General features: G+C 34.2%; 1 protein-coding gene across 1 annotated transcript in view; it reads left to right on the top strand.

Moving 5' to 3' along the window:
* The window catches only part of LOC129227836 (nucleoporin NUP42-like), a 31,520-nt gene that overhangs the window by 1,648 nt on the left and 7,068 nt on the right, over positions 1-22,804 (top strand). Inside the window, exons 2-4 of the mRNA XM_054862450.1 lie at positions 8,375-8,597; positions 10,653-10,821; positions 17,983-18,069. Of these exons, the coding sequence (XP_054718425.1) occupies positions 8,375-8,597; positions 10,653-10,821; positions 17,983-18,069 (479 nt within the window). The remainder of the gene's footprint in view (positions 1-8,374; positions 8,598-10,652; positions 10,822-17,982; positions 18,070-22,804) is intronic.

Here is a 22,804-nt window from a genome sequence, read left to right as displayed (position 1 = left end):
CCCCGGGGCACTGACAAATATGGCGTCCCCCCCCCCCCCACAAAAAAAACATAAAAGTAATTTTTGGATATTATTTTGATAGAAAGAAAACTTTAAAATATCGATTTCATACGAAAAAAGTTAACAATTAAGATGTTTTTCAAAGAAATCATTTAATATAAATCTAAAATAAATTCCTGATTTTCATGTAAGAATTTTTTTTACAGTCGCCGATGGAAAAACTATGATGTTAATGTGAATCATAATGTGCTTTCTGTGTTCCTTTGTTTTCTCCTTTGTTTTCTTGAAGTAAATTCATCAATAGTGTCCTTATAACCAAGTTTTGCGATCAAACTTCCTTCTATTGATAATAGAGCTGATGAAGATAATTTACTATCAGAAATGAGAGTACGCAACTCTTCAATAGCGAAAATGATCATTCTCCACTGCAATTGGAGATTGGCAAAGTAAAAAACAATTTCAGGGCTGCATCTACATTGGCAAAACTATCCATTTCCCAAGTTTATGGATTTTTTTTTTTTTTTTTTTAACTTTTCAGTGATTAAACTTTCTTTTCCGATGACTGAATTAATATGTAAATTCATCAGGAAAAGATTCCTACAAATCACAGGAGAAAGATTTTTAAAGATCTTTTGCACTTTCTTGAATATTTTGCTTGTCGCATTCAAACAAGCAAGAAAATTTCTTTAATGTGCCATCATAGGCTGACATCCTGAATTTTAGTTTTGTTATCAAATTTTCACAGATTACATAAAAGCAGGAAACCTTGAAACTTTGCTTAGAGTCTAATATGACTCCTTCACATTGTCCATCATAAAACTGTTTTAGAATTTTTTTTCTGTCTTTTTGCTCAAAAAAAAAAGTGATGACAGAAATTTGGTGCCCTGGTCCCGGGCCCCGAATGCCCCGCCGTAAATCAATCCCTGATAAGGAAGGGTGATTGGCAGTGAGTTGAATATGGTTTTTAAAGAACTTTTGCCAGTGGCGTATATATTAGGGTGGGCCGAAAAAAGCCGAAAATTTTTTATTTTCGAAATCAATTTTTGGATAGCGGGCAAAAGTTGCGTAGTGAGCTAGTTAGCACTCACAAAAAATGTCTTGGATATTAAAAAATATCTAGCCGGCGCTATTTGACACTGAAAAACCGAAAAAAGAAGAGAAAAATAAATTTTTGTCGAAATTTTTTTTAAAAACTAAATTCCAAATTTATTAATTTCACACAACGTTTCACAGCTTGCGTGTGGCAGGGAAATTTCTCGAAAGTGAACTCTGTAAGCTTTTCTTTGCGCATTTCTTTCAATTGTTGGTCTTTTAGATGCATTGTAAGAGGTGACTCTGTTACAACACAGTTTGCCCAATCTAACTAAATTGACATAATCAACGGCTTCAAAATTGAGTTTAGGATGCTTAAAAAATCGTACATCATCCGAACTCTTCGTCTTCTTATTTCTAGAGTTCAGAATGCGCCTAACAGCTAATTCCCGAATGTAATTTCTTGAGTCAAACAACGTTTTCAACAGTAGCTGTTCAGGATGAGCGAAATATGCATTATTTGAGAGAACTTTGAAAATTATCTCCTTAACATTGTCTGGAAACTGCCTGGTAAGAGAAATCATTTTCGAAAAATGTTGGGCACCATACTGGCACTTCGGTTTCATTTTTATTTCAAACCACATTGGAGCATAAACTAATATTACATACTTTACAAGCATTGTAAGATTTTCTGATGGAGTTGGAGTGCCTATATACAAGCGTAACAAACGGGTTGCAGTCGTCAGCCATCGCGTATGGCTGAGTTTACCTGGGCTACTGTCAGCCACGCTAGAAGGACAACTACCATCTTTTATGGCAAGACAGATTCTATACAAATATTGTTGTTCGGTACTTAAATTTTTTATATCTTCCATGTCCAAAACCAGAAGATTGCAGTCAATTTTATCAAATTTGACCATTGGATTTTTTTTACAATCTCTAAGAAGTCATCCGATAGCTCCATAATATGAATGTGGCCCCTTTGTGCAATCGTCCAATTCCAGAATAAGATGCCTCAGTGGCAACTCATTAGTATGCAGCAGACATATGTTCCACTGTAAAGGTCTTTTGAGATATGTCTCAAGTAAACGAAATACTCTACCTTTCCATCCCGTATTTACATTTGTTCCGTCGCATCCAAATAACTGATAAGTTAAGCAAGCTCATATTATACTTTTTTGTAAAGCCTATAATACCTTGCGAAATTTCTTTTGCATTTTTTTTTAAAATTGGCGCACAAATGTCGCATAAAATTGATTGAATTTTCACTGTTTCTTCTAAGTAACGTATTGCGTAACATTTCAGTATTTACTTATTTTGTAGTTACTTTTAAAAATTTTTTTCTTTTTTTTTTTTCATTTTTCCCATGTTTCAGTCTTAAAACAGTGTAGCTAAATATTTACGAAATGTATAAAAGTCTTTGAGGATTTCAACTAATTCACTGACAGATACTTCTAATGTTTGCTGAAACTAGCATCAAACTTTTATTTTTGCCCCCCCCCCCCCTTTTTTTGAAAAAAGCGCATTTTTGCCCTTTTTTTCAGTTTTTCAACGTCAAATAGCGCCTGCTAAATATTAAACAAATTTAGCGAAATTTTTTATGGGTAATAATGGGCCCATGTAGCAACTTTTCTGCACTATCCAAAAACAGATTTCCAAAATTGTTTTTTCGGCCCACCCTAGTATATATGTATTTTAGAGGGAGCACATATAACCAAGATTAGCTCCCCTCCCCGACTTTTTTTTTTTGTAATTGTAATTTTTTTTCTGAGAGAGGGAACAACGGTGCTGATCTCGTTTTTTTGAGGTAGGGCAAGGACTTCATTCCGTCTCCCAGTGGCGCAACCCAAAAATAGTTTCAGGAGGGCACTCTTCAAAATTTGTTTTCAACTGTAGTCCTAAAAACGCAGTTTTAAATGGTCTCTGGTGATGCTACAGGGAGGAAAAATTCGAGGGGACTTCAGCGGAAATTTTCATAATTTGAAAGCTTAAAAACGTCATTTTCTGCTACATTTGTCAACGTTAGGGTAATGAAAAGAATGAGACTTTTCAAAGTTGCCCCCAATCGATTTTTTTTTAAGAGCTAAATCGATTACCCCTCCATCCGCCTTGGAAATTGAAGTTCTAAAAACGCAGACTAACTTCGTGGTTGTTTTATCAAGTTTTAAAGAGATATTCCGTGATACTAGGTGAAGGGTACTAGACCTAGTATTCAGTGATACTTCACCTAGTATTCAGTGATACTAGGTGAAACACTCTCCACCTTAATTTTTTAGAAAGTGTAGATTTTCAGATTTCATATGGGAGCAATTGGGATCTCGTCCAAAATTTTTCGTAGTTGAAGTCTTTAAAATGAGACTGTGAACTACATTTGGTAACGCTAGGGGTTCAACCTTTTTTCAAAATTGAAGCACCAGAAAAGTAATCTTAATTGATTTTCAATGCTATTAAAAGACAATACGTTTGGTAATTGTCACCTGGAAATTTTTTGTCATTGAAGCCCTAAAAACGAGATTTCAGATGCTCTTTTATGGTTTGGGTGGGTAAAGGGAGCTTGCAAAGTGTATTATTTTGAATACTTTTTTTTATTTTCAGATTAACTAGAAACAAATGGGACGGGAGGGGAGGGGGTGATGATAGAAATAGGAGATGTCGGGCGCAATTACCTCATCAATAGTCAGCAACTTTTGAAGTTTTCTATTTTAAGGTTCTTTTCAAAAGCAATTCAGATTTTTTCTCAACATCAGGCAATCTTTGGAAAGGAAGAGTTCGAGAATCTTCCCCTGAACGGTAAAATGCTATTTCAGGTTATCTTTGGAGAATGGAGATGTTTAGAGGTAAGGAGCGATTAGGAATGTCCTTCCGAAATTTTTCAAAATTGAAATCTTAAAGGCACAATTTCAGACTTTTTACAAATACAAATACAAATGTGACAACCAGCAACAGGCTCTGGGCCCAGCTAGGCTGGTCCTAGTCAATTAATTAGTTCCCAATGAAGATCAATGGCCCTCTTAAAGCTATCAACCCCCTTGCTCATTACCGCCTCTTCCGGTAAACTATTCCAAGTGCCCACAACACTGCTAAAGTAGTAGTTTTTCCTAATTTCCATGTTAGCCTGAGATTTAAATAGCTTAAAACAATGACCCCTTGTCCTGCTTTCCCCGCAAAAATTTAATCCATTTACATCTTTCATTTTGATAAATTTAAATAACTGAATCATGTCCCCTCTGATTCTCCTTTGCTCCAGGCTATACATGTTAAGCCTATTAAGTCTGGTATCATAATCTAAATCTGAGAGTCCCCTTACTAATTTAGTTACCTTTCTTTGAACCCTTTCCAATACAAAAATATCTTTCTTCAGCTAAGGCAACCAAAACTGAACAGCGTACTCCAAATGAGGTCTTCCTAAACTGCTATATAAAGGCAGAAGAACCTTCTTAGATTTGTTTGAAATAGATCTATTGATAAAACCAAGCATTTTGTTGACTCTATTACTAGCAATACTGCACTGTTGACTAAACTTGAAGTTCTGATTTATTAAGATACCCAGATCCATAACATTTTCTGCCTGATTTATGACTGAACCCTGTAAAAAATATCTCATACGCTTATTTCCATGACCTAAGTATAGCACTTGACATTTCCCTACATTAACTGCCATACCCCATTTATCTGCCCACTTAGTAATATGATCTAAATCCTCTTGAAGCTGTTTTACTTGTTCTTCATTTTCGACAATTCCCATAACTTTTACATCATCAGCAAAACAATTCATGCTTCAGTGAGCCAATTTCTAACCCAAAGTAAAGTTTTTCCTCCTATTCCTATGTCAGCTAACCTGCTGAGAAGAGCAACATGCGATATCTTGTCAAAAGCTTTTTGAAAATCAATATAAACAACATCCACACATTTTTTGTTATCTAAAGCTGAGGTAACCTTGTCGTAGAAATGCAATAAATTAGTAGTACAAGATTTACCTTTCCTGAAACCATACTGCAAACTAGTCAACAGACTATTAGTCTCTAAGAACTTCATGATCTTAATTTTGATCAAAGTTTCGAAAATCTTACAAATCACTGAAGTCAAACTCACAGGTCTATAATTCCCAGCATTACCTTTTGACCCCTTCTTGAAGAGTGGCGTTATGTTAGCCAGCTTCCAGTCCTCTGGCACCATCCCCGAGTTATAAGAAGCATTGAAAATATTCAAAATAACATCCACTAATTCCTCTGCACATTCAACTAAAATTTTTGGATAAATATTGTCTTGTCCCGGAGCTTTAGTTGCTTTAATCTTTTTCAAATGAAATAAAACCTCCTCCCTGGAAAATACAAAATCTTCAAGCTGTATTTAGGACATCAATTTTCCAATATTACTCCAACCGAACAATTAGAACTTATTCTAAATTTCTTTCAGATGACGAGAGTTAAGGAGAGAAACATTTTGAAGATCCTTCTTTTCAGATTGACAAGAAAAAAAAAAGGGGGGGGGGGAGAGTGAAAGAAAGAGCAGGGAACTTAATTTGCTAAACAATAATCTGCATCTATTACAAAAATGTGTATAAAGATTTCATTTTGAAGGAATTGAGTTTTTTCCCCTGCGTTATTTGCTTTTCGTTTTGTTAAAATAACTTCGCTTCTCCAAGACACGTTTTTTCTTGAGTAAAGGGTACGGATCCCCTGACCCCTTCTGACCACTATTGACTGATACCCTGTAATGCAGGGTTCTCAAAATTATTCGATTCGCGGCACCGAATTTTGTCACGGCACCCTAGTCTAGTTAGTATACATATTGTTGCTATATAGACACTTTGCGGCACCCCTTGCCTCTTCCTGTGGCACCCAGTTTGGAAATCCCTGATCAAACGTATTATAATTATTGTTATCCATCCCTATCATTATTTATTCATTTATTTATTTTATTCCTAGCTAAAAGTTCGGAAAATATTTGTGAGCAGACTGAAACCAAATAACTACTTAATATAATTTAATTTTTTTACAGATTTTGGAGGGGGCCCGAGCTCCCTCAGGTCCGGGGGCTCAGCCTCTCCTTTATATGCGCCCTTGACTTTTGCAAAAGTATTTCTATTCAAAACCGTGCAGCAATAACGTGTCCCTTTTTCACTGAAGTTCACGAAAATGCCAGAGACAGTGCCAGAGGACTGGAAGCTGGCTAACATTACACCGCTCTTCAAGAAAGGGTCTAAAGGGAGTGCGGGAAATTATAGACCTGTGAGTCTAACTTCGGTGGTTTGCAAAATTTTTGAAACATTGATGAAAATTAAGATAGTAAATTTTCTAGAGACTATCTATCGATCGACTATCTATCGATCTAGACGATCTATTGACTAGTTTTCAGTACGGTTTTAGGAAAGGTAAATCTTGTGCAACTAATTTATTACATTTCTATGACAAAGTTACCATGGCTTTGGACAATAAGAAGCCTGTAGATGTTGTTTACATTGATTTTCAAAAAGCTTTCGATAAGGTACCGCATTTTGCTCTACTTAGCAAATTAGCTGATATAGGAATAGGAGGGAAAAATTTCATTTGGGTAAAAAATTGGCTGACCGGAAGGAAGCAAAGAGTAGTTGTAAGAGGAAATTATTCTAATTGGAGTGAGGTCTTAAGCGGGGTTCCTCAAGGATCAGTGTTAGGGCCTGTTTTGTTCATTGTCTTTATGAACGATATTCACAAAAATATTTCTGGGAACATGAATTGTTTTGCTGATGATGTCAAAGTTATGGGGACTGTAGAAAATGAAGAACAAGCAAATCAGCTGCAAGAGAATCTAGATCATATTATGGAGTGGGCTGATAAATGGGGTATGGCTGTTAATGTTGGGAAATGTCAAGTGCTACATTTAGGGCATGGAAATAAGTGTACAAGTTATTATTTGCAAGGTTCAGTCATTAGTCAGGCAGACAAAGTTACTGATCTGGGGGGTCCTAATAAGTCAGGATTTAAAGTTTAGCCAACAGTGCAGCATTGCTAGCAACAAAGCCAATAAGATGCTTGGGTTTATCAATAGATCTATTTCAAATAAATCTAAAGAAGTTCTTCTGCCCTTATATAGAAGTTTGGTAAGACCCCATTTGGAGTATGCTGTTCAGTTTTGGTCTCCTTATCTTAAGAAAGACATTAATGTATTGGAAAGGGTTCAAAGGCGGGCTACAAGGCTAATAAGTGGACTTTCCCACTTAGATTATGATTCCAGGCTTAGAAGGGTGAAAATGTACAGTCTTGAGCAAAGAAGAGACCGAGGGAGCATCATTCAGTTGTTTAAATTTATTAAAATGAAAGATATTACGGGGCTGAAGTTTAGCACTGAAAACAGGACAAGGGGTCATTGTTTTAAGCTATTTAAATCTCAGGCTAACATGGATATTAGGAAAAATTATTATTTTAGCAGGGTAGTGGAACCTTGGAACAGCTTACCGGAAGAGGTGGTAATGAGCAAAGGAGTAGACAGTTTTAAGAGGGCCATTGATCTTCACTGGGGATTGTAAATTGACTAGGACCAGTCTAGCTGGGCCCAGAGCCTGTTGCTGGTCGTCACTTTTGTATTTGTATAAAATCAATGTCAGTCAAGCTTCAACTTATTAGAGCATGGAGGGCTCATATGGAGAGGCAAGGGAGGCAACTGCTCCCTCATTTAAGTAAAAAGGACCTTGCCTCTTCACTTTTCACAGTGAAAAATTAACGATCAATTTAAAAAGGTTTTTTTTTTCACTGTGGATTGATTCATTTTATGAAAATAAAAGCTAAAAATTCCAAATAGATGGACTTCTCATGTTATTTCATGAAAATAAAAGTTTCAGTTTTGGAGAAAGGGGAGTCTACAGTGGCTATCCATCCTGAATTTAGGTGCTCCACATTCTTAAATTTTTTTATCTCATTAAATCAATAATAATTCAATATTGCCCAATTTGACAAAAAACGAATCAGCTTTAGGGGCACTTTCCCTTAAAACTTCACGCTAGCTAGAGTTGGGCAATGCATCGCAAAAAACTGGTGTACATCCTACATCAATAAACCCATTTAGTATTTTTCCTTAAACCAATGCATTGATACCGCACCGACTACAAATCCGAGCACTGATGAATAGAGCCCTGTCTATGATATTTGCCATTTTGATCTCTTAATTGTTTCAAAACACTGGTGTAAGCAGGGGCGCCCCAATGGGAGGTCAGTGTGACGTATCTGATATATATATGATCTGATCTCTTATTATCTCTGATATATATATATATAAAATAAATGATGATCTTTTTGACCAAGAATTTTGGCTTTTCAGAACTTGTATTTTTCTATTATAATTATACATTGCTTTTATTTTTCAGATTCTGATAACACATATGGACAAAATCGCTTCCGTTGGCTGTCTGCTGATTATAAACAAAAGTCACAATTCAATAAGAGTGCACAATCTGATTACCAAACAAGTACTCCAAAAGCCGCAAGCTCCTTCAGCTTCAAAGTTCCTGAGTCTGAGATCAAAACATATCAAAATGTTGCTCCTACATTCAGCAAGAAAATAGATGAAAATGACCAGATATTTGCTGAGTAAGAATTTTTTAATTTTAATTATTAAGCTTGCTGCATCGTTTTTTTTTTTTCGTGCCCGTAATTTTTACCACTTCCATAAAAGTGCTTCGTTATTTTTAATCATTTTAACTTCTTATTGCTTTCAGATTTTCAGAATTAGTTTCTTACATATTTTAAGAAAACACTGTGTTCAGTTTCGTCATGAAAATTAAAGCCTTGCGAAAATGAGTGCTTTTACAGCAGGGTTGGAGTTTTTGTCAGTTAGGTTTTATCCGGTTTTAAGCACGGTTTTTACCGTTAAGTAAAAAACCCTTTTTTGCCATGGTTTTTGACATAATTGTCAAATACCTGAAATTCTTGTCTAAAGTTGTTATTGAGATCAAAATTACCTTGACATGAGGTTCTTAGTTTTCTAAACTTTAATGTCATACCCTAAAGGAAACTTGTTGAGTGTTTTAGATAATTAAAATGATGTGCAAGAAAATATCCTAACAAAATGTATTCTGACAATAAGTTTTTATATACACACTAGTTATATGTAAATAAATCCTTTTTACTTCCTTTTATTTAAAAAGGAATTTTTGTATTCGTGAAAATTTTTTCACTCAACAGTCGACCTTAATTTCCATTTTACTCACCCCGAATGAGTGATGAGGCTTTTTTTTTTGACAGGGCCACACATGGATAAGTGCCTAAGAAGTTATAGACATGCGAAATATCCATTTTGATGGTTCCGAGTTAATTACAACGATTTTTCTCGTGACGTCTGTATGTTCATAGGTATGTATGTACGGATGTGCGTCGCGTAACTCAAGAACGGTATGTCCTAGAAAGTTGAAATTTGGTACGTAGACTCCTAGTGGAGTCTTGTTGTGCACCTCCCCTTTTGGTTGCATTCGAGTTTTACTAAAGGGTCTTTTGCCCCTTTTTGGGGGGAAATCATTGTTCATTTCGATGTAAACTCAAGTGGTGTTATAATTTGGCGGACATTTGGTGATATATCGCCAGTCTTTTGGTCGCCAACTGGGCGACAAATCTGGCAAATTTTTTTTTTTTAAATCTGATTTCAATTTGACCACTGTTGGTAATATTTTAGAGAGTAAACTATTGAATCACCTTAAAATTGCCAGTAATTGGGAAATGACATTAAATTGGGGTAGAAGCATAAACTAATAATAAGAGTAGACCGAGCTATGGCAACCCTTTTGCTGCTCATAAACCAAACCATGTGACTAGTGGATTTCCTAGCAACAGCGGGCGCTGATCGCAGCAGACGATCAACAATAAATAAAATAAATTGAATTGATGGAACACGGAAGAATGATCTTTAATGGAGTCCGATTTGTCAATTTGTTATTCTAAGTTGTAAAAATTTTGTCAATATAGTGAGTTTTTCGTTTAGATAGTACTGTGCATTTTCCTTATTCAATTTCAATAACTCTCTAAGTAATTAAAGATACAAGCGCCTAAAAAGAATCGGCAAACAGTAAGATTTTTACCTACAATTTCAATTTAAGATACTAATTAGTATATTTTTACCTTGACGCAAAACGTTTACGCCATTACGTTAACGCCAACGCTGACCTAGCAGTTCCGAATGAAATAAAAGTTACTGAAAACTGTGATCAAAAATTAATTACTAATGTCAAAATAATGCATAACTAAAAGAAAAACAGTTCAATTTCAGCACCTGGAAAAAAATTATAATGAAAACACATTACGTCTTAAAATACATGTCGAGTGCCAAACTATAGATAATGTTTCCATCTAGCAACCATGCTGCCAAAGTCTTCGCCAAGCCCTTCCACCAGTCACATGATACATCTATGAACCAATTTTCTTCATCAGCAAGAATGAGAAAGCTCGGTCTACTCTTATTATTAGTCTATGGGTAGAAGGAAGTCATGTGATGCACACATCAGCTCGTTTAGTTCTCTTTCAAGCAAATGCATCATTTCTCACTGAGATATCCTAAAGCATTATCATATTAATTTGTGTGTATGATGTGTTTTTCCTTCACTAAATTTATTATTTCAATTTCATTTAATTCAGTTCTTTATTTTATTTTTATAGATTGGTTAAAGAAGATGCTACAGCATGGGAATTAGGTGAACAATGGCCATTTACTTGTTATTACCCTGATCCAAGTAAAACTGCTTTCCCAGGCTTCAGTGATATTTCGGCCGAAGAGCTCAGATTTGAAGCTTACAAAGCAAAAGAAAATAATTCTTACAGTGCTTATGTGAGTAGTTCACTGTGTCAAAAAGAAAAATCAATGTTGAATGCAAAACCAACTCTAAAAACTACATGCACTTGAAATACACTGCCAGCTCAGTCATTTCCAGCCGAGGACTGCAGTTTCGTGCTTATTAGCACTCATCAGCCGGGCACAGGAAAGTGACTGAGCTGGAGGTAGAAAACCTCTTAAGGAAGCCAAGAGTGCCAAACAAACTGGTAGCTAATACAGAATTAGCAGTGATGAGACGAGTGACCGAAGCAGTGGTTCGGTTCAACTTGAATACTGAAGGCAAGGCAGGTATATTTTGTAAGTTACTGCCCTATAGCCAGAGCTAAGACAAAAATACATGAATTACACCGCCAGCTCAGTCAATTCTGTAGCTAATTCTATCTGCTAATTCTGTATTAGCTACCAGTTTGTTTGGCACTCTTGGCTTCCTTAAGAGTTTTTCCACCTCCAGCTCAGTCACTCCTATGCCGGGCTGATGAGTGCTAATAAGCATGAAACTGCAGTCCTCGATTGGAATTGACTGAGCTGGTGGTGTATTTCATGTATTTTTCCCTTATCTCTGGCTATAGGGCGGTAACTTACTAAATATACATGTACTTATTCAGTAAATTACCGCCCAATAGCCAGGGCTAAAGCAGAAATACATGAAATACACCGCCAGCTCAGTCATTTCCAGCCAAGGACTGCAGTTTCTGTTGAAATATCTATAATCGCACTTTAATTGGTAAAAGCAAACTTGGATAAATAACGTTTTGCTATTGGTCAGGGCTTACTTGAAGCTCTCTCCGAGGTCTTAAATTTTCTTAAGTTAATCCTTTTCTTTTGTCTATATTTTATTTATTTATTTCTCATTGGTTGTTTTACATTACGTGCATATTGATTGGTTAACTTATTAATCTTGGACTAAAACTATAAATAGTCTATGTGCTTACTCTGCTTTGGTTCTTTGGTTATTAAGTATTACATATTTTGTCACTGTTTATGCAGATAGTTTCTTCAACATAAATAAATGTTTTCGATCAACGGCATGATAATCATTTAATATTCTCAACAGCAGAGCGTTGTTCTTGAGATTTTTGACACGAGCGATTTCAGCCGTTGAGTTCTGGATTTTATCATTCACGAGATTATTTACACTAATGAAATATGGCTTCTTCAAATAACAGTAATGTTAAGAAAAAAGAAGTGTACGGTGTTATGCCATTCGATGGAACTAATTTTACTGTGTGGTGTCGCAGAGTTCAGGCTGTGTTTTCGGCCAAGGAACTGGATATATTTTTGGAAGAGGAAGCAGTGGCGGACAATGACACAGATGTTTTGAAGTCAAAAAAGGCTTATGCTGTAATACTTGCGCTTTTAAATGACAATATTCTTGCTTCTCTTCAAAGTGAAGACACTGCATGTAAAATATGGAAGAAACTGTAGTCTACATATAAGGATAAGGGAACCGTGAGTCAAATTTTGACACGTAAACGTTTAGCGATGGCAAGAAAACAGAATGACGTGTCAATGAGAAGTCACATTGACAATATGCTAAATTTAGTGATTTACGCATCTCTGGAATGGAAGTAAGTGACCTTGATGTTATTGTTTACATTCTCATGTCTTTGCCAAAAGAATATGAAACTGTTAGAATATCACTTGAGAATCAACCAAGTGAATCTTTGAATTTAGATTTTGTTACTAAAAGACTTATTGACGCTGAAGCACTTATACATGATTTCAAAGGTGAAAATAAGAGTGAATATGTGAAATCATTCTCTAACAGTGTTGCTTTTAAAACTACTAATAAGGATTACTTTTGCATTTTTGCAAAACAAATTACACACTGCTAAGTTTTGTAGGAAGAAAAATGTGTGCTACAAATGTGGAAAATCGGGACATTATAAACGTGACTGTAAAACTGTTAAATCACATGACAAACAACAACTATGTCCGGCGTTATCTTTTATATGGCTTGAATCAGGATCTAATACGTTTATTATTGATTCGGGTAGTACGTCTCATATGTCTTCTTGCAAGGAATGGTTTTCCTCTTTGAAGCCTGCTTCTGGAAATATTAAATGTGCTTCAAAATCAACACTGCTTGAAGTGAAAGGCATTGGAAATATACTAGGGAAAACTTCTAGTGGAGTTCAGATAACTCTGAAATATGTACTTTTTGTTCCTGATCTTAGTTCTCATCTGCTGTCTGCAAGAAAAATTGAAGCAGCCGGACTTACTGTGGTTTTTAAAAATGAACAAGTGTTAATAGAAAATGAAAATGACTGTATTGTGTTTGGTCATCGTGATGACAGTGGAATATATATTAGTGATTTTGTGCCTGAAAATGAAAGTGTGTTTTTCGCTACTGAAAATGATTTGTGGCATCGCAGATATGGACATTCTTCTAATAAAGTTTTACATGCCCTAGGATTACCTACGTCAACATCTTTCTTCGAGGTGTGCGTGCAAGCTAAACAAAGTGCTTCACCATTGGGAAAGGGTCCTAGAGAAAGAGAAGAAAAAGCAATGACCTTGATATATACTGATGTTTGTGGAGCCTTTGAGCCAGAAACATATTTGGGTGAAAAATATTTCATGACAATAGTCGATGATTATTCACGGTTTATGGAAGTGCGCTTAATCAAGAGACAAAGTGATGTGGCCGAGGAACCAATACAGTTTTTAAAAACTATCACTTCAGTCGAAAGAATCAGATGTGATAATGCTAAGGAATATATCACAGGAGAACTTGCTAAGTATGCTAATAGTCAAGGAATTATAATCGACCCTGCTCCACCATATACTCCATCTTTAAATGGAGTGGCCGAAAGAGCTAACAGAAGTCTTTTGGATAAAGCACAAGCAATGATTTACGAGTACAATTTGTCAAAGAAATTGTGGGGACCAGCAGTTCTTACTGCAGCCTACCTTTTAAACTGGTTACCTAACAGTTCAATTGAAAACCAAACGCCATTCTACTTGAAGTATGAAAGAGATCCAGATGTAAGTAATCTACATGTATTTGGATGCGACGCTTATATGCTTCTTCCTGCATCGCAAGGAAAGAAATTGGATAAAAAGAGTAAGAAAATGATTTTCGTTGGTTATTCTACAATGGGATTTCGTCTGATGGATCCAGTGACAAAACGCATAACTGTGTCTAGAAATGTGAAGTTTAATGAAGAAAAGAAAGTTGTGATTGAAAGAAGAAAATATATTTTTGAAAATGTAGACACAAGTGAATTTGACTTTGAGCATGATGATGTTCAAGAGAAGAAGAATTTTTCAGATGAAAATCATATAAGAGATGATGAAACTTGTGATGCTGAAAATATGCAAAGAAAATCTGTATGACATTCAAGGTCGCCTATTCGTTATCCTAATCCTGAAGTATACGAAGCAAATGTTTGCTCACCAAGAAATCACGTTTGAAGAAATTGTTAATCTTCCAATGGATGAGCAACAGCGATGGAAAGAAGCTATGACTGAAGAGATGCAATGCTTGAAAGAAAACGAAGTCTGGGATTTAGAAGATTTGCCTCCTGACAAACAGTCCATTTTCTCCAAATGGGTTCTCCGACGGAAAAGAGACGGGAAATACAGGGCCAGGCTTGTAGCTTGTGGATTCATGCAAAAGGAAGGCCGGGATTTTTCTTTTACGTATTCGCCAGTGATCAGCATTCCTGCGCTACGTGTTGTTTTAATAATTATACTGAATGAAGAACTAAATGTTTTTGTGCTTGATGTTAAAACTGCGTTTTTGAACGGTGATCTAAAAGAAATAATTTACATGGATCAACCAAAAGGTTTCGATGACAACTCAGGTAAGAAATGTAAACTTAAAAAGAGTTTGTATGGTTTGAAACAAGCTCCTCGACAGTGGTTTCAAAAATTTTCTAACTTTTAATTCAGTTAGGATTTTCACAACTGAATAGTGAGTCATGTATTTTTGTAAGAAATGTAAAGGGGAAGAAAATCATAATAGCTCTTTATGTAGATGACTTGCTAATTGCAGGTTCAGATAATCAGGAAGTTAGTGTTATTATTTCTCTTTTATCTCGTAAATTTCAAATGTCAAAAATAGAAAAAGCTAGTGAATTTCTAGGTATTAAAATGCAATTTACTTCAAATTCTCTATTTTTGGATCAGCAGTCTTACATTGAAAACCTGCTGCTTAAATATAATATGTCAGAATGTAAACCTAGTGTTGTTCCTATGGAGCCAAAATCTACTGCTGCTGACTTTCAAACAGGTAATGGTTTTTCATGGGCCATATCGTGAACTTGTGGATTCCTTGTTGTATTTAGCATATGTTTCTAGACCTGACATTCTATTTGCAGTAAATTGTTTGAGTCAGCTTAAAGAACACCCGACTGATTCCACTTGGTGTGCATTAAAGAAAATTTTGAGGTATTTAAAAGGGACATCAAATATGAAAATTGAGTACAAAAAGTCCGATTTAAGTTACAGTAAATTGTCTATGTACGTTGATGCTGACTGGGGTTCAAATTCAAGTGATAGAAAGTCAGTGTCTGGATACTTTACAATGTTTTGTAATTGTCCTGTATTGTGGTGCTGCAATAAGCAAAAATATATAGCTCTCTCATCAACAGAAGCTGAAGTTACTGCTTTGTGAAAAGGATTACAAAACTTTCTATGGTTAAAAGATATTGTTTGTGAGATTTCAAATGTTAAAACTCTTGTTATTTTTGAAGACAACCAGTCATGCATTAAATTTGTACCTAGCGAAAATAATTTTGGTAGAATGAAGCACATAGATATCAAATTAAAATTTGTTCGTAATGCTTTAAGTACAAATAATATTAAAATAGAATATATCTGTACAAGTAAGCAAGTGGCTGATATTTTAACTAAAACTTTGCCAAAACTCAAGTTTCAGGAACTGTTGTCAATTTGTAATTTTAAATGTGTTTAATTTCTTTTTGTATAATGTGCGATTGTGGGGGGAGTGTTGAAATATCTATAATCGCACTTTAATTGGTAAAAGCAAACTTGGATAAATAACGTTTTGCTATTGGTCAGGGCTTACTTGAAGCCCTCTCCGAGGTCCTAAATTTTCTTAAGTTAATCCTTTTCTTTTGTCTATATTTTATTTATTTATTTCTCATTGGTTTTTTACATTACGTGCATATGATTGGTTAACTTATTAATAATGGACTAAAACTATAAATAGTCTATGTGCTTACTCTGCTTTGGTTCTTTGGTTATTAAGTATTACATATTTTGTCACTGTTTATGTAGATAGTTTCTTCAACATTAATAAATGTGTTTTCGATCCACGGCATGATAATCATTTAATATTCTCAACAGTTTCGTGCTAATTAGCACTCATCAGCCCGGCATAGGAAAGTGACTGAGCTGGAGATGGAAAACCTCTTAAGGAAGTCAAGCGTGCCAAACAAACTGGTAGCTAATATACAATTAGCGCAGACCAGACGAGTGACCAAAGCAATGGTTCGGTTCAACTCGAGGATTGAAGGCAAGGCATGGTATATTCAGTTAATTACCGGCCCAATAGCCAGGGCTAAAGCAGAAATACATGAAATACACCGCCAGCTCAGTCATTTCCTTTAAAAAGCTATTTTTTATTATTATGTTTTAAGACAAATATTGTCAATTGAGAAAGGTAAAGAAAATTTCCCCGCTTTATCAAACACTCCGCTTAATCAAAAAATATTTCTTGGAATCGACGGTATTCCATTAAGCGAAGCCGACAGTTTATACAAATCAGGGTTGGCAAGGTTTTGGACGCTAGGGTAAAAATCCTGGTTTTTACCGTCCTGTCCAAAACCCTTGTCTCCAAAACTGTTCAAAAGTGGTCAAAACTATATTTTTAGAAAAAATGTATTTTGTGAGAAAACATCAAAAACAATAAAATGTATCAAAGAAATGTTTTATACTGAACATTTATTCAATGAGAACATTCAACAATGCAGCTGATTTTATCTAATTACATGGAAGTTGAATTATTGATTAAAATTTTAATTTGTATGCTTGAATTTTTTTTATTTTTATATTAGTAACCAAATTTCCCTATGTTTATGCCTGTGTGCAAATGAAAGCAGGGTTGACAAGGTTTTTACCATCCTGTTCAAAACCCTTGTGTCCAAAAGTGTCCAAAACTTTTTTTTGAGAAACTATATTTTGTGAGAAAATATCAAAAACAGAACAAAGTGTGTCAAAATTATTTTTTTTAAATTATTTAATATATTTATTCAAAGTGAACATTCAAGTATAAATATATATGTAACTTGTAACTTATCTATGCAGCTGATCTTAATCTAGTTACATAGAAATTAAATTTTTCCTTAAAAATTTCAATTTGTATGCAGGAGTTTTTTTTTCCATAAACCAAATTTTTTGACATTTATGCAAGTGTGCAAATGCTAATGTGCAAAATATAGTGCAATAATTGACTTAAATGCAATAAATTACAATTTTTTTATTGTTACAGAAAGTGTTATATTAAAAATATAAACTAAATAAAGAAGAGCACAAGTTTTGCACCTAAATATGGCACATTTTATTATTATTTTTATTTTTTATTTATTTTATTTATTTTTTTATATTTTTTTACTTATTTGTTTTTTACCTAAATACGGCACATTTTATAACATTTCTTTGAGTTATAAATGGAACTGAAATTAGTTGTCTTGGTAGTGTTGTGAATTTCCTTTCATAACTCTACCAACCGTTACATGAGGAAGTTTTTATGAAATAGTTATTGACATTTTTTTAAAGTAAATATTTTTAAAATGAACATTTTTGGGGAAAAATATCATCAAATACTCATTAATTAAACCTCATTAATAACAATATTTATACACTACGAATATTGCAGTAAATGTGAATTAATTATATTACACCGCTTTAGCTTTAGCATAGTTTTGGACACTTTCAGACAATTTTGGACAGTTTTAGACAGTTTGGGACGGTAAAAACCACCTGTCGTGTCCTAAACCAGTTTTGGACAGTCCAAAACCCAACCCTGATACATATCTATCTACTTTTTCTTTGCATTTTGTTTTACTTAATGTTTATCTTATTTTTGTGTTGTATTTTGTTTGGTTCTCTTGTATGCAAGTATACTTCAAGGCATATTTTAATTTTTTACTTATTACTATTATATATATATATATATATGTATAGGTTGAAATCGTGAATAGTGCTCTTCTTGATGTTAAACAGAAAAGAGATCAACTGAAAGTACTTACACCAGAATTGTTGTCCATTTTAGTAAGTTGTCATTAATTATGTTTGGTAAAGAATGTTGGATTAGGTGTATTTAATTTCAATCATATTCCTGTATTTTATGTGTGTGTATGTGTTGATTCAAAATCATTCCCAAAAACCTAAGTTGGTATAAAACAGTATATGTAATCAGGGCCACTTTGATGGGAGGGCATGAGAGGTCATTTTGACCTTCCGAGTATTTTCCTTATTTAGCAAATCTTTTTTGACAATATGGCAAATTTGAGGACATAATTGCAATATTTCAAATTTTTAAACCTTCCTTTTCATTGGATGTATTTTTGTGTGCTTGTCCATATTTTTTCATTTGGAAAAATGTGTACTTTTTTTCCACTAATTGAGAATTTTTCACACCCTCCCAAAATTTTGGGTGCACCTGTATCTAATGATTTGATTTATGCGCTGTTTCACTGTAAAGTCACTATAGAATTCGAATAGTCTCATTAAAAAAGGAATTCATGTTTTCAATAAAGAGTTGGTTATAGAGTATAGGATTCATTCAAAAAACGAATCTGAGTTTTGGAATCCTATTACATCCGCTTGTGTCACAGTCGTCTGCCTTCTTTTGTAATGTGGTTTTACTGCTGGGATATCACTTATTTAGAGTTCACAATTATTTTCAGCACATTTTATATTTTTTTAGAACTGGACCTACACGTTCTAGATTTTGCCGCACCCACTCAAAAAGTATAATTCAATTGCATATAAGTTTGTTTCAACCACTCATAAAAAATCGCAATTAAACTTGTCAGAGTTTATCTTAATTTGTTGAAGGCTTTAGAAAATAAAGGTTTAATCAGGCAATAGAACGAAGAAATAGGGAATTATAATACTTGAAAAAAAAAAGAATTTACTGAAAAATTATGCTTTACTTCAATGAACGAAAGTACTATCAAGTTACATAGATTATTAGATACACTGTTGACACCAAAGTGCTATATTTTTATGAAGTAAATTAATTTTTGAAAATTTTGTAATGACTCATTCAACCTTTGTCCCATTTATTAATATTCTGCCCCATTTATTACTACAGTAAAACCTGTCTAAGTTGACCACTTTTTTCAGGCACGAAATTTGCCCTTATCATATATATCAACCTCTGTAAGTTGGCCACCTGCTTAAGTTTACCCCTAAAGTCATGGGCGTCGCGGCCGGGGGGGTCCGAGGGGTCCGGACCCCCTCAATAATTGAGAGTCAACCCCCACAAATATTGAAATTAGTTAAGATGAAATCCATTATTTTGGGGGACTTGTTACTGTTTTAATTCCAAAATTGAACGATAATGCAGCAATTACACAACACATAATTTATTATGTGAAATGTTTAATTATTATGTAATCAAATAAAACTGAACTTCGTTGGTACAATAGGAAAGCAACTGTCTGCAATGAAAACGTAGAAGCAAAGAATTGCTGCTATTCGAAGCCTGATTTCGAATTTTTACGGAGGAGAGTGGGGGGGGGGGGGGGGGGCAAAGGGTACTTAATTTAAATTATACCAAAAAAAAAAAAACAAGAACCACACCCACTCACATGTAAATACATTATTTTCTAAAAACTAGGGAGGCTCTTAATGACGGGCCTGCTCACACGACAAGGACAAGGATTAGCTAGCCACAAAGATATAGCAATGGTGAAGAAAACCTCATGCAGCCATACTGAGGGTTTGCTGTGAAGGAATGAACATAAAACAATCATTATGAGAACATAAACTACTTTGAAGTTTCTGCATAAGAACAACCCTAAAGCAGAATTTTCAAAGAGAGAGAAAATGTACTCAACCGGATATTCAAAATAAGAGTGTATAAATGCTAAGGTTATATCTTATTGAAAGATCAATAGAAATCACTTTTTATTTTCTCCGTTATTTGCGATGGAAGAACAGAAAATTCAGGGTCATACATTAGTCGAGGTTAGAAGACACTCAAGATCTCTACGAACCTTTTCTAGGTTTCTACAAAATTCCTGCAACAGCAGTAGAAAGCCGCCTCTTATAGCTGATATATTGCCCCCTCCCCTTTTTTTTAGAAGTTGGGCCTCCAATTTCATTTTGATGATAAAAATAAAAGAAAAACCTGCAGTGAAATGAACAAGTAGATGTGATAAACGAGCAAATACAATAAAATTGAAACAAAAAAAGTATTTTTTTAATTTTTATAAATGCAATCTTAAAATATAATAGGAACATCGAGATTCTGTATTATTCAATTACCTTACCGGGTGACCGAAATGCGTTTTAAATAGAAAAAAAGTTGAATTACAGCGAACCGTTCGAATTTTAATCTAAGGAGCCGAAAACGGCGTTTTTCTAAAATATGAGTGCGTTAAAATGCTTGCAAAAAAGAACAAAAATAGAAACCCCCTGATTTTTCTCCATCAGATAAAATTTGTTCCAATGTTCCAAGAAAATTATAACGTGAATTATAACTCTTTCTAATTTCATGCTAAACTTTAAGATTAGAAATCCATTGTTGAACAATGCTTTTATTTAAATTTGTAGCATGAAGAAAACCATTGAAAAGAAAGATCTGTTGCCTTTTTTTCTCGCATATGAAAAAATAAAATTTTGGCTTTTGTTTTGAGGTTTTTCCTGTACTCGGGAGATTTAAAACTTTTCCTTTTTGGTTATTTTTTCGCAATATGTCAGGAAATTTTAGATTTTTTTGGTTCAAGCCAGATTGTAGAACATGCGTCACGGACTTAACTTTTATTTGCGAGGTATATCGTGTAAAACCCAGTAACGCAGCTGGTATTTCAAATAAATTGAAAAAATAGACCTAAAGTATCAGTGTAAAGTATTGCATTAGTCCAAAAAAATATTAAAAGTGTTTTTACTGAAGCCGCAGACGTATTTCAAACAAATAAACTATCCGGCTGAAAATTGAAAATTTCTATATAGAAAACCAAAGCAGTCAAATGGTTTTACAAAAAGAAAAAGACTCTCCTCAAGTCTTATCCCTCCAGTTTACTTCATCGGAGGTAGCCTAAAAATTGTGTTTCTGAATCTTAGATTTTGGAAGCAAGGGAGAGTGTCCAAATCCCATTCCTTCCCCTAACGTCAGCAACGATAGCCTACAATTATGTTTTAGAATTTCAATGTCGAAAAACTTCTAGGAAAGCGCCCTCACCGTAATCCAGGAGAAACCCTTACTCCCCATTATCAAAGATCGTCTCAACTTTCGTTTTCAAGGCTTCAACTGTGAAAATGTTCCAAAGATCCCCTGAACCTTCCCTCCCACCCACTAATAGCACCAAAGGGGGACTAAAACTTCGTGTTTAGACCTCGACTTGGGAAAAAAAAATTGGAAATGAAGCCTTTAAACTCTATTTCCCAACACCATCGACAGTCATCTATATATAAATTCAACTTTTCGGAGCTTCAATTTCAAAAAATTGTTTGTTCCCAAACGTGGCCTAGAATCGTATTTTTAAAACTTCGATTTTGAAAAAATTCCGGAGAGGGCTCTCGAATCTCTCCTCCCTAGCATCACCAAAAATTGTCTTAAGCTGCGTTTATTGAACAATAATTTCGAAAAATCTTTAGGGGAGAAAAGTTGTTCCCCCCAATAAATTTCATCTGACGACGCCAATGCCTAAAGTAATGCATCGTAGGTGGTCAACTTACACAGGTTTCACTGTATTATGCTCTGTTTATTAAATATTTATTAATTTTGAACATCTATATATTGCATTCACTATATTTTTACCTTAATTAAATTAAAAAGATAAATAAGAATAGTTATTAGTTTGTGTACTATGCACTGATGTTTTTTCTGTCACAAGTAAATATTTTGATAAGGAAGTGGCATTTATATAATAGTTTTGCCAATACCCATTGCAGAAAATTTGAAAATAGTACTATTCTCTTCATGTAACAAGGTCATGAAAATTTTTCTGAAGTCATGAAAAAGTCTTGGAAAAGTCATGGAATTTTTTCATCCAAATAGAGTATGAATCCTGTGCACCCTCTGATTGTAAGCAAGTGCAAAGAATCTAACCTCTTTTGAGAATCTCAGGAACCAGGGCCGGATTTAGGGGAGAGCAGGCGGGGCTACTGTCCCGGGGCCCTTAGGATATTTTTACAAAATATCCTAACTTTCTCGGGTCAGCAAATTTTACGTTTTTTTCTCCTTTTTAAATTATAATAATAATAATATAAAAAAATAAATAGCAGTAACATCAGGATGTATTTACTATTAAAGTGCTGATCGAAAATATTGGATATATACATATATATCAAAATATTCGGATATATATAAAGATGAAAACAGTCGGTAAAAAACCGTTTTTGTCCGCCTGAATGAGTAAATTTCCACTTCGGAAAAATTGAAAAAAAAAAATATATATATATATATATATATATATATATATATATTTATATATATATATATATATATATATATATATATATATATATATATATATATGTATATGTGTATGTATTTTTTCTACTTTTCAGGGTTTTAATTGAAATTTTCAGCAAAAAGTGATTAGAAATTTTTCCCACTTAAATTCTGATGTAATTTCTCCCCCCCCCCCCCTGTTTTATGTTAAAATACTGTCTAACCTTAATGCAAGTTTTTGTATGATAATATAATTTGCATATAGATCAAAAAATGTTTAATACAGTATCCCCTCGTTATATCGCACTTTTCGGGAGACAAAGAAAAAGAGCGATATATCCGAAAGCGCGATATAACGGAGGTCATTAAAAATAGTCA

This window comes from Uloborus diversus, chromosome 8 (assembly GCF_026930045.1).
Source record: "Uloborus diversus isolate 005 chromosome 8, Udiv.v.3.1, whole genome shotgun sequence".
Taxonomy (NCBI): Eukaryota; Metazoa; Arthropoda; class Arachnida; order Araneae; family Uloboridae; genus Uloborus; species Uloborus diversus.
Note: the sequence above shows the minus strand (reverse complement) of the source record. Positions and strands in the feature narration are given on the sequence as shown.